General features: G+C 38.5%; 1 protein-coding gene across 2 annotated transcripts in view; it reads right to left on the bottom strand.

Annotated features, from left to right (window-relative positions):
• Nucleotides 1-2,607: 2,607 nt before the first annotated feature.
• LTA4H (leukotriene A4 hydrolase) overlaps nt 2,608-12,527 on the bottom strand; it is a 29,962-nt gene continuing 20,042 nt past the window's right edge. The window contains exons 12-19 of one of the 2 annotated variants that reach the window (XM_010989974.2): nt 11,837-11,981; nt 10,792-10,895; nt 10,264-10,334; nt 8,324-8,378; nt 6,525-6,620; nt 4,367-4,449; nt 3,593-3,697; nt 2,608-2,898 (exon numbers count right to left, since the gene is read on the bottom strand). In XM_010989974.2, the coding sequence (XP_010988276.1) occupies nt 2,781-2,898; nt 3,593-3,697; nt 4,367-4,449; nt 6,525-6,620; nt 8,324-8,378; nt 10,264-10,334; nt 10,792-10,895; nt 11,837-11,981 (777 nt within the window). In that variant the 3' untranslated portion in view covers nt 2,608-2,780. The remainder of the gene's footprint in view (nt 2,899-3,592; nt 3,698-4,366; nt 4,450-6,524; nt 6,621-8,323; nt 8,379-10,263; nt 10,335-10,791; nt 10,896-11,836; nt 11,982-12,527) is intronic. The other variant, XM_031462991.2, reaches the window with a different exon arrangement.

Below are 12,527 nucleotides of genomic sequence, written 5' to 3' on the forward strand. Positions count from 1 at the left end.
CTCCATTTCCTACCACCTTTCTCACTTTCCTTGGAAGCTGGTCCCCTAGTTACTCACCTGGACTGCTTTGAAATTCCTTTAAAACCCTAACCCCATTCCTACACTGAGTCAGACCCACCCCCTGGGTCATCACAGCAAACTTCTGTCAGTGTTCACCCAAGTGGCAGGCTCTGCTACAGAAAATCCTGTGATGGGTGGATCATGGCGCTCTCCTGCTGTGTGTCCCTCCCCCTTAGAGGGTTCCCAGAACATTCACCCTGCTCCTCAAGGACTTTCTCAATATCTACCCCCTCTAAGAGGAAGCCCTTACCTCCTACATCTCAGAAAACTGAGGCCCTTAGACCTGAAGCACATTATGTTTCTGCCTTCCTCCATTCATTCATCCAACAAGTAACTCTTGAATGCCTGTTATGTCCCAAGCACTATGCTAGGTGCTGGGAATGAAATAAGATACACTGTCCACCCTCATGGTGCTTACTCCCTGCTGATGATTGCAGATGTGTAAAGAAGCCTAATAAGAAGTCCTCCTACGCTCTGTGCTGTGAGAAAATTCAAACTACTGGGTACTCCAGTTGCCAGCCCCAGCTGAGCCCAGATTCTGCGTAATCACAGGCCAGACATCAGACGTGTAAGGAGAGAAGCTGCCAGATGACCCCATCTCCCAGTGAGTCATGCCGCACTGTTTGAGGATTCTAGGCTCAGGCCCTAGACACCGTGGAGCAGAGGCAAGTTATTTCCACTGGCTCTGTCCAAATTCATGACCCAAAGAACCCATAAGTCAATACTTTTAATGAAGTTATTCTTTCTTCACCTGGTTGGAACACAGTTCCAACTTCCTTTGCTTAGCTAGATTTCTCATTCCTTAAGACTGAGTTCAGGCCTTTTCCTCTCTGGGAAGCATTCCCTAAACCCTTCAGTTGGGGTAAGTGGCCCTTCTCTGGGCTGCTTTACTTCTTCTTTAGCATTATATAGATTATTACTTATTTTTGTTCACCCAGAAATTATGTGTGTATCCAGCCGGGCACAAAGGTATTCAACATACACGTATTAGCTGAAGTTAAGTGTAGACTCCACTGAGCTGGTCCCAGGTAGGTCCCTACAAATGTTTGTCTTTAGCGCCCTCTACCGTCTCTGTAGTTTCCTTCAAGACCACCCTACTGGCCTCCCTTACCCCAATTCACTTTCAGTATCACTAATTAGTGATAACTGAAAAATGACATTAGCTTAGAGTCAGAGTTAAGCTTATAGGGCAGGGGAAGCCTCCAAGAGCATCATCTGGGTCCATGGATTTGCTAAAATCTAATCACTTAGAATGTGATTATATACCAGGGATTTGAGCTGAACTGTCTCTTCTGGTGTTCCTGGGATGGAGCCAAGTGAGAGCAGAGCCTTGAGAAACAGAATCACACTGCAGTGTAGATGCATGTCCAAAAGGAGAGAATTGCTTAGGGGAGTGAGAACAGGGGAGAAGACTCAGGATTACAGGAAGGGCCAGAAACCTGCCTCTTTGATATCTGCCCCACTATCTGGGTGTTTGCTTCTATGTATTTTAAGACTTTGTTGTTTTTGTTATTTTTACTACATTAGCACTTTGGGCGGGTATTTATTGATGATCTACTCCCACCCACATTTATACTCTAAGACACCATTTCTCTTTGCTAGAGTTGATTTGGCCAGGGCCCAAGCTGGGTTAGAGTCTTCCCTCTGGGAATCTGAAACTGAGACAGTCTCTCCATGTGGTAAGAGCTATCTGCAACAGTAAAGCTGGGGGTAGCCAGACTATACAATATGGACCAGAGAAACAGAAAAGGGAGACAAGAGTTTTGATGGCTCTGCAGTCCCAGTGTCTGTCCCCTTCTGTCTGTCCTCAGATTCTGATAGCCTTCCCCAACTCTGTAGCCTTAAAATAGTCCTCCTTTTCCTCTTCTGACTTCTAGTCATTGGGGTTGCTGTCACTTACAATCAAAAAATCTTAACTAATACGATAGGGGTGCCCAAACCGTGTGCTGAGGCACCTGGGGCACTGCATTACACTCATGGGGGTATTTTGTTACTTTCTCACTTGGCTCAAGTTGTATTGTTTTCAATTATTTCTTTCTCTGTGTTGTATATTCGATGTGGGTGGAGAATAGTTGCTGACCACTAAAATAAGGAGCTGAGGCAGGCTGAATAGACTGTCAGGTGTACCTGAGGGACTGATGGGAAGTAGGAGTTTTCAGGGTGGCCATCTGACCCTAACGGACAGGAGAACAGGACAGGTCCAGTGGGTCAGTAGGTGGATCCAGGCGTGGGGAGCAGAACGTTCTCACTAGAGTTTATACATTTTGGTAAGAGTTCATCCTGTGTCCATCAGCTGGGTGACAAGCAAATCTAACTGAATGTTCATGTTTAAGGTTATTTTAAAAGCAAAACTCTAACCATGTTGAAGTTTTGGTGTGCAGCAGATTCCATTTAAAGAGCTTAAAATACAAGGTAAATAATATGTTGATGTATCTTGTGACCATACTGGGAGAAAATGAATATGAAACTAATTTAAAAATTGACATTTATAAATCAAAAGGTTAAACTTTGCTAAAATTCACTTTACAAAGAACATGCCACCAAGGGTAGGGGAAGGGAGGTAGCTCAGCTTTATTTATGAAAAAAAGATCACTGACAAAACATTAAAAAGCCAAAACTAAAATGACATTTTTCATTACATTGTGAGTTGAAGTTTTGTATTTCTTTATTAATTAATTTTTTAAAAAGAGAAATGTCTGAAATCAGCCATGGGCAGGTCCTTAATCCACTTTTAAATCCTTCCCCACAAGCATGGCAGTCACGGGGTGCATACTCGCCCTGTGCTCTTGGAAGGTACGAATGGCTTGATCGTGGGATTTGTCAAAGGCAGCAAGGTCCCTGTAAAAAAAAAAATAATAATAAAGAAAAGAAAAAAGAAAGATAGATAATGACTTGTTGACTTGTTTTGGCAAACTGTATTATACTTGTGAAGTAACTGAAAAGTAAACAGATTAATAATAGATATTTATGTCTTGGTTATATATATATATATATTTTTTCAGAATTCTGCCAAATCCATAGTCAACATAACTTCCCTAAGTATTCTTAACTTCTATCTTGTGGCCAAGATACAACTTTTCTCAAGCAACCTGCTCTTAAGACTTCTTTGCAACATCTGAATCAAAAAGATTTGACTTTACCTGCTCGATTCTTCTTGCATTTAATTTGACTCTTTTTTTCTTGTCCATCCCTACTCACCAATTATCTTCTACTTGCTTTTAAAGATCTTTCTGTGTATGTAAGATTGTCTTCAATTTTTTTTTCTTTTCACCAGCGTCTAGCCCTATTTGGCCCATAATAGGTAATCCATATATAATGCTCCTTAAAAAACTAATGAAATCATCTCAAATTTTAAATATTTTGAAGTGTTCATTCCTATCCCAAAATTATATCTATAATCTTAAACAAATTTAAAATATTATTTTTAGATTGCACTTTAGAGTTAAATTTAGCAATAACAAAGACAGCTGTGTAAGATTTTCCTTTCCCATTCCTTCTATAAAGTCAAAGCATAGTCTGACTTGGTTCTTACTTGAATAAGGGTCGAGTAAACTTCATTCTTCCTTGTTCAGTCGCCATTTTTAGAGCCAAAGGAATTGCTTCCTCCCATTTCGATTGAATGCAGAGTCGTAACCATCTAAGAGGAGGATTTTTAGGGGGGTTGGGGTAGGAAATGAGGAGGAAAAAGTAGGATATGACAGGTTTATCTGAAAATTGCTTTTGTAATGATGAATAATCCCAATATTATAGTTGCATTGTACACCACCATATATTATGTCTTTATTCTGAGAATCTCAAATTCTTATATACACCATTTAATAATTGGAAAAGAGAAGGAAGAAGAGTTTGTTCTTGAAAAAGATCATATGTTTTAAAAGGTTTGGATCATGTCAGTGCTCATGAACCTGACATATGCAATTTCTGAAGGAATTAAACTTTGATTTAAGCTCACACTACAAATCTGACTTAAGAAAGATGAACAGAATCAGAGATTTCTAACTATTCCCATGTCAGAGTCCATTGGTTACTCGTTGAAGAATGCCTATTTACCATTGAATCCTTAATTCTAATTTTTTTATAAAAGCTATGAGAAGCTTAGAATGAATTTTAACAAAAAGATTAATATTATTATCTTACAGATACTGCAAACTATTCCTTAAAGACCATGATAATGATGGTTATAGACGCAATAAATTTGACAAGGATTTCCCAAGCCTCATGTATGTCTCACACGCTGCTTTCCCTTTCTCCACCTTTTAAAGTAGTTTTCTACTTTCTTCCACTGAGACAAGTTAAAATGATGTACCTGAATCGTATTTCAGAATTGTTAATGGCATTGAAGTTGTACACCTCTTGCATTCGCTTTATGTGCCCCAAAGGAAGAGGTGCCTAAGAGCAAAATAAAGAAGTATAACGTATCATTTCAACAGGATTCCTTGGAAGAAAGGAGCTGGAGAGAAATTCTTAGCCAGATTAAAATCCTCAGTATTTTATAATATAGAAATAAGTTAGATAAAAATAAAAGAAACATGCACACTAAAATAAATTTTGTGCAAACTTCTTCTGGATAAGGGTGTTCTGCTAGGAGCCAAGGGACTAATTTAGTTTGTGAGGTACACGGAGAACTAAATGAGAATTACTCTCTCAGACTTTCTGGCGTATATAGATGCTAACCTTCACAGCCTTTCCAGAGTCTTTCAGGTTCATCCTTATACCTTTTATGTCTTAAATTTATTCCATTCTTCAGATTCTGTCACAGTTCCTTAATTTTTTCCCTCATCAATTCCTCCCAGCTTTATCATTGTATATTTCCTCCAAAATCTATATCCTTACAAAATAGCAATTTTTAAACTTTTATATTGCAGGCCTCTTTCAGAATCTGATCAATATTATGGACCCCTTCCTCGGGGTGAGGGGAATATATTTACCATATAAACACAAACTTGTGTGTGTAGTTTCAGGGGGCTCATAACTCCTGTGCCTGTGTTATCCCACGTTCAAGTAGAACAGGTTTGCATGAAGGAAAGAAAGGAGAGTTCCGTCTGGACCGGCAGAGAGTCTGTGGTGTCTGTGGGGTGCAGGCTGAGGTTCCACTAGATTGATGGTAGCTCTCCGCTTGTCATGACCTCATCTTACAAAATCCTCACTCCACCCTCATTAACCATCTCTGCTCTCACTGACTGCCAGACCCTTCCCAAACTGCTTAGTTCAACCAAGCTCCAAGTCCACCGTGGTAGGCCAGCTGGTTAAGTTCACCTCCCAGGTGCCCTTACTTCTGTAGTGTCCCCTGTGCCTACTCCCCAGCCAGCCCATCTGGCTCTCTCTCTGCTTGCTTCTAGGCTACCCGGCAGGCAGGGCTACAGAAACTGGTGAAACCGTGATGGTGGTTTCATGCACTGAAAATGGATTCTCTAAGGCCCCTGTTGCTTTAAATTCCTACTCCTCATTTTGTATCGATTCCATAGGAAATTCTGTTCAAAGTCTTCTCTGTTCCTCTCCAGGTCCTTGGACCCAAGAGCTCCCTGCATGTAATAGTAGAGACACTGTCATTGTCTCCCTTTTGAAATACAGCACCTCCTTTCAACTTCACATATTCTTTTAACTACCTGGCTTTGAAACCTTCAAATCTGCTTGGACTCCTTCCTGTTAACCCCTAAATCCAGTCGGTCACAACCCCCATGCTCTCACCCTGTGTGATCTCCCTCTCACCCATCTTGTTCTTTCCTTTGTCACCAGCTCCCTCCCTCCTTCCCTCATGTCCTGTCCTCCAAGAATCTCTCTACTAACTTTCACCACCAGTGTTCCTCACAGCACTCCAACCCTAAGCACCAGTGGGACAGTCTTCATAATCCATCACTCCGTCAAAGGACTCTCTTGTTAAAAATGCTAAATACTTTGCTACTGACGAGAATACAATCTAACATTCTTAGCGTGGTATTCAAGACTCATCACATCTGATTCTAGCAGCCTTTTAGTAGTATCTGTGTTCACGTCTTTCCCAGAGCTACCACTGACTCCTGCAACGCTGGGCACGCTGTCCCTTGCTGCTCCCTGACTTGAATTCCTACCTCGCTGCTGACCCTGCTCTGCTCAAACCAAGCCCTCCTCCTCCAGAATTCTTCCTGATGATGCCAGTGAGAAGGGAGTTCTTTTTCCTTTTTTTCCTCAAATGATACATAAAAATATCCCTCCTTTTATCACTAAATTTTGCATTTGTAACCTTTCCTACTAGATTATAAACTTTCTGAGGACACAGCATATTCCTTTCTTACATGTTTTTATATTCAGCACAATATTAAACATAGCAGGCATTCACCAAATGTTTTTAAGGAAACAAATGGATTTTATAAACCTTTTTTTTTATGTTAGTTTCCACATTAATTTTTCTTTCCAAGTTGGGTTCGACTGTAAACACTGTTCCTTTATGCCCAGTTTAATTTCCAGCGTTTTGAACTAGTACTTACTCTCTGGAGCATCTGTGCTAAAAATTCATTCAACTGATGAGAAGATAGGTCTTTCAGGTCTTCTGAGCTGAATGAATTTAAATCATCTTCTTTGGCCTAAAAGAAATGTTACCTGATTATTTCCATTTGTGTACAATTCAATAATACTTACTTACTTATTCTGACATAAAAATAAAAATTAAGAAAGAGAGAAATACAAGTATGCATAAGATTGTTAAAAAAATAAATTTAAGCCTTAGCTATTTTAATCATTCTGAGATTGCATCACCATAACTTAAAGAGCTGATATGCCTTTATTATTTAGGAAAAATTAGACTATTAATAATAAGAGTGGAGGAAACTTTTGACATCCTTTGTACCACTCATGATACATAGATTTCCAAAGTAAAGAAACATTACGAAAAGCATGTCCACTACTTTATAGGCCATTTCAAAAATTTGGGTAAAGGATCAAATTGCATATTTTAAATATCACACTAATGAATGGATAAGGCCACAAGCTGATGTTTACCTCCATCTCCATACATTCTATTTTCCCCACTTAATCTTAAAAATCATCTAAGGGGAAAAAAAGTGAGTCTGTACTTTTCAACTGAGATTTGTTGCCAACTGTCTTTGAGGAAATGATAAAGGAAGACTAAATAAAGCTTACCAAAATAAGTATTTTAAAAATCTTTTAAAACTATTTTGAAGTTCTTTTAAACTACAGTTTCTTTTAATTTTAAAAGAAATATATACAAACATTAAAAAAAAAATCAAATAGGACCAAATGAAAAATTCCTTTGCTTTTACTCCCTGTCTCCAAGTCCCAATCCTCAGTAACCTACATTAGTAGTTCCTTGCATCTCCTTCCAGAAAATTTAACGTATGCATATACATTCTTGTACAGAAACATATTATTTTACACCCTCCTCTTCCTTCAAAATGCTTCTTAATATCAGAACTTCTTCCTCTTTAGAAACTCACCTAAATATCAGAACTTACAGATCTCATTCTCTGTTCAAAAGCATGCACATTTAAAATATCGACTAAGGATATATTCATTAGTGGTAAAAAGATAAAAAGCAAGGGGATGATAAACCAAACTTCCTGGTCATGGTTACATGGAGGGCAAGGTGGGCAGAGAGAAGGGTGAGATGGAGATGGCGAAGTCCTGACAGGCAGGGACATATGCGTACAACCGCCTGCTTCTCTGAGAAGCCGCTTAGATTTTATAATTTCTTACCAAAAAAAAAAAAAAAACTTGAACTTAGATCTAACAAGTTAGTAATGCTCTAACCTTGTTACGAGAATCTCTAAATCATCCCAAAGATGTTTATATTTTATTTAAAATTACAGTCTATTTTCCCTTGGTTTCTGGTTCCATTTTCCTGATCTGCCTTACTCCTGACTTGGTTCCTCTTCCTTCTTCTGGCTCTTACTGGATTCTCCCAAGACCTGACACTTTCTACTCCTCTTACTCTCCACACCCACACAAACTTTACTGCAAACTATCATACCTCCCTATCTGTTCTTCTGAGAGCCCATTCATCTTTCCTAAAAATCACTTACTCTCCCCTAGGAGAGTAGAAAGAGCAAGAAAAATCAGAACTAATACCATCAACATCTGCTTGTTTTCCCCTCTCAAACTTAACTTTACACATTGTGGGCTGGTACCGTATCATTTTGGACAAACTTGACTTATGAATAGTGTTTCCAAATACATGAGTTTATAAGTAAAGCAGCACTCCTCAGACGTCATTGAGTAGAGATGTATTTGCACAATTCAAAAACGAGTCAAAAATCACATTATTACTCACAGTAATCCATCTTTGACTTAAGGCGATACAAGCATTTGTCAGAGTCATATCATAACTGCAAGGATGAAAAGTAGCAGAGATTAAGTTTTCTAAAAATGCACATGCTTTGCTTTTGCATCAGTGCCATTTTGAAGTTACAGAACTTAATAATTTACATACTTAATACTGTGAAATTTACATATGTAAATTTTAAAATAAAGATAAAGAACTCCAGAATGATGGAAGCAGGAAATCTACCTCATTTAAATATTACTGGTATCATCTAAGGACACAGAAATCCAAGTGGCTACCCAATTACCAAGTGAAACACTAGATCATTCTTTGGAGAGAATGTCACAACATCTCAGCAAGGACTGTCACATGCTTCTGTAGTCTATGCTGAAGGAGCTGGGACCAAGATGAGCACACTGAGCATGACTGCATGGCAGGAGCAGTTTCAGGCGCTCAGGACAACATGGCAGACCCCACAAAGTCCTTGTTCTGGTGGATTTTACATTCCGTCGTTCCTACCATCTAAACATCCAACATATCTGTGAGCAACTGCTATGTGACAGGCGCCATTCCAGATGATGGGGAAATAATGGTATCCCAGGACACCCTTGAGAGACTGCAAAATCATGTGAGTTTGTTCTTCTTTTCAGATGAAAGCAGAATTAACAAACTCTGACCATTAAGTAAAGCAAGTTACGCTAAGATGTGTGTTCTCAACTTAGAAAATAAATCATTACAATGGAAGAGACCATGTAATGTGTGCAAGATTCTTGTCAGACATCCCTCTTTGTCCATAAATCAAGCATGCTTGCTATGAAATGTTTCTGTTAAAGAACAGAATCAGCTGCCAGTTTGTCTTGGTGAAGTAGTCAGGCTGTGGACAGAAGGGAAACCCTCTCATTTGCCCTCCAGACCAAGTGGGATCAGAGGTCCTTGACTGCTTAGGCAGTAAATCACCTTCAGCTAGAACATGACTTAGCACTGATTTTATAAGGAACAATAGGGCAGTAGAAAAAACCTTTGGCTGATCTGTTTTTTGGTGCCTGAAACTTTTTCTTGTTGTAATGAAAAAAAACGAGGTAAGAATTAGCCCAGGGAGGGGAAGCAACCCTTACGTAGGGCAAGGTCCTAAGAAAAGTAATGAATGAACCAGGTATGAGCCCTGTTCTCATGGTGCTTCAATGCAGTGACAGAGAAAGACTAATAATCACATAAATAAATCTAAAATTACAACTGTGGCAACAGCTGTGAAGAGGAGATACACAGCACCAAGAAACCCCTACATGGAGAGTTGACCTGGTTAGAGAGGTCAAGGAGTGCTTCCATGGGGAAGTGATTCTTGAGTTGAGATTAGAATTAACTGGGTGAAGAGTACTCAGGGTGGAGGGAACGGCATGTTCTTGGCTGCAACACAAAGCAGTTAGCATCTTCACAGGACTCTTAGAATACCAGGCTTCAGGTCCCTGATACTAGGAAGGTGTTTCATTTAAAACATAGTATAATGGAGGGTTTAAGATTGCCAGGGTTTGAATCTCAACTCATTACTTGCTTGCTGGGCAACTTTCAGCAAGACACTCTACCTAGCTGAGCCTAATCTGCCTTCTCTGGAGTGGGGACGATAACTGACAACACTGTTGTAATGATTAACACGATACTTATATGTTATTTTCAAGGAAAGGGGAATATCTTACTCTTTTCCATCTCTCTCACCATCCTTGTGCAGAAAGGAGGCACTCAATAATTACTTGCAGTCAGTTGAACTGATTTATATTAATAATATCATGGAAATTATTCATTTGACCTCAGAAGTTAAGGTTCTAACACCTAAGAACTCTCCTCTCATCACAAACTAGGAATAGCTTAAGGAAGGCATAACACCCTTTCAGTTATTTGAGGAGCTCTAGGATTTAGGAGAATGGGGAGGAAAGCACTGGTGGGTAAGCACTTACTTGGGTTTTATAGGGGGCAGTCCAGGAGAGTAGAACCAGGCATTCCAATCAACTTGATTGAGAATATCAACCTGTGAACAGAAGGAACACCCAGTTTACTACAGAACACTCTTTTCTATTGAAAAAAAAAATCTAAAACAGACTTTCAGGTTCTCAAATCTATAATTTTGTCTACGTAGACATGTCAGGATAATTTCTGTTTCTTTTCTAATAAATTCATACTCATCAGTATACCTGTCAAGTCATCTATACCTGTCAAGTTATCTGTCAAATAATTAAAATAGAAAAATTAAGTACACACAAAAAATAAATCTCTGAAACATACTATAGCAGATTGCTCTGAAATTCCACATATGAGTTCATGTTGTTGAGATCACATTTTAAATAAGAAAACATTCAATGAAAGATTGAGTCTTAAAATGAATTCTAAAGCAATACTACTATGAAGTAGTTCATATCAGCCTAATAAACAGTCATTAAATAAAGCTATATTGGGCATGAAAAATAAGAAAGCTTTTAAATTCCAACCTTATCTTTAAAGTGGGAATACAGGAAATCTTTCCAGTCATCCGTGGTTATGCTCTTGTAGGAAAATTTCTCAACATAAGCCTTTAAGAATCCTAGGAAAACCTCTAAGAGTTTTTTAAAAAGAAGAAGAAAAGAAAAAAGAAAAAAGTCAATTAGTAGAAAAGTAATTATTTAACATATTTTTTGGTTCTTCACATTCTACCAAACCACAGAGAACATTCAGAGAACAGGGAAACCAATGAGGGCTTTAAGAGTCAAAGAACATTAAAAAAGGGAGGTAGGACTTAAGCTGGACCTTGAAGAGAATATGCAATTTGGTGGAAGGGGGAAGAGAAATCCTAGGTAGAGGTAAGGGGGTGACACAAGACACAGAAAAGGGATATACAACACAAGTTCTAAAAGCAATGATGATCAAAAAGGAAGAAAATATGTAAGCTTGGACAGATGGAATGAATCCAGATGAGGTAGGTCCATCAAAGTCCATTGACAAGACAGTGCTTTTAAACACCCATCAACAGGGAAGGTTACATAAACTCAACACATGTATGTAATGAAATGTTATGACAGCGTCAAAAAGCATAAGATAGATTTATATGTTCTGACGTGGAAGGATGTATGTAAAACATGGTTGAGTTAAAAAACAAATGTAGAACAAATATATAGCATGATTCACTTTCTGTAATAACTGTATATTTATTTGTTTGTTCATTTACACTTAGAGAAAGATCTGGAGTCACACATACCAAACTGAGGAACTCTCACTTGTCACTCTTACAAACTTCTATGCAACACAAACATTTTTTTTCAATGAGTACATACTATTTTCCTAATCTTTCAGTTGTTTTTGTCTTTTAAGTCAAGCAGAACACTTTAGAAGTCACGGGTTATTCAAGGTCTTAAGTAAAGAGGTAACATTAGAAAATGATACAGATTTCTTCTGCAGCTACATAAAGAAATGAACTGAAAGAAAAAAAAGTGGAGCAAAAACAACAGTTAAAAATTCTATTACCCTCAGAAAAAAAGTCAGAAAATGCCAGCTACTTGCCTGGTCCTCCAAGAAGCTGTTCAAGGTAAAAGAGTAAAGCAAAGCCCTTCTCATAGGGAACGGAGGAATACGCTACATCAGGATCCACGTTTGTCAGATCAACCACAAGTTTGGTGAAAGGATGTGTCTCCCCAAAAGTCTTTATCTGTGAGACACAAAATTAGAGGAATGTTCAAATATGAAGACTGGTTACCACCATGCAAACAAGCTAGTAAGGGAGTGTTACTTCACCCGGTGGCATAACTTTAGAGGAATCTAGAACTTAAACTTAGGGACTGGAAATCATAGGATATGTTAGCACACATTTCTGGAAGTCTATTAACAGGATGGCTACTAGCATTAAGGTTTCATGATATTTCTTGCACAATAGTAGGCTTTATTCTTACAAAAAACTAGAAAAATGTTTCAGTGCCTGGTTAGCAAATTCAGCTCAGAAGAGAGCACTTAAAAATGACATAAATGCATCAAATAAAATTCAAACAGAGTAACTAACTGACTCCATTACTTGCAAAGGCCCAGTGAAGTCCTGTTGGTCATGAACACAACCTCACACAGGATAATGACTCACATGTATCAACAAAACATTATACCAGCATCTGCTTGATTTCCCAAACTGGTAAAAGTGACTTTCTTTTTGCTACTTAGTAAAGCTGCTCTGCGGAATGAATTTTTGAACACCTACACAATTTTG

This window comes from Camelus dromedarius, chromosome 11 (genome assembly GCF_036321535.1).
Source record: "Camelus dromedarius isolate mCamDro1 chromosome 11, mCamDro1.pat, whole genome shotgun sequence".
NCBI lineage: Eukaryota > Metazoa > Chordata > Mammalia > Artiodactyla > Camelidae > Camelus > Camelus dromedarius.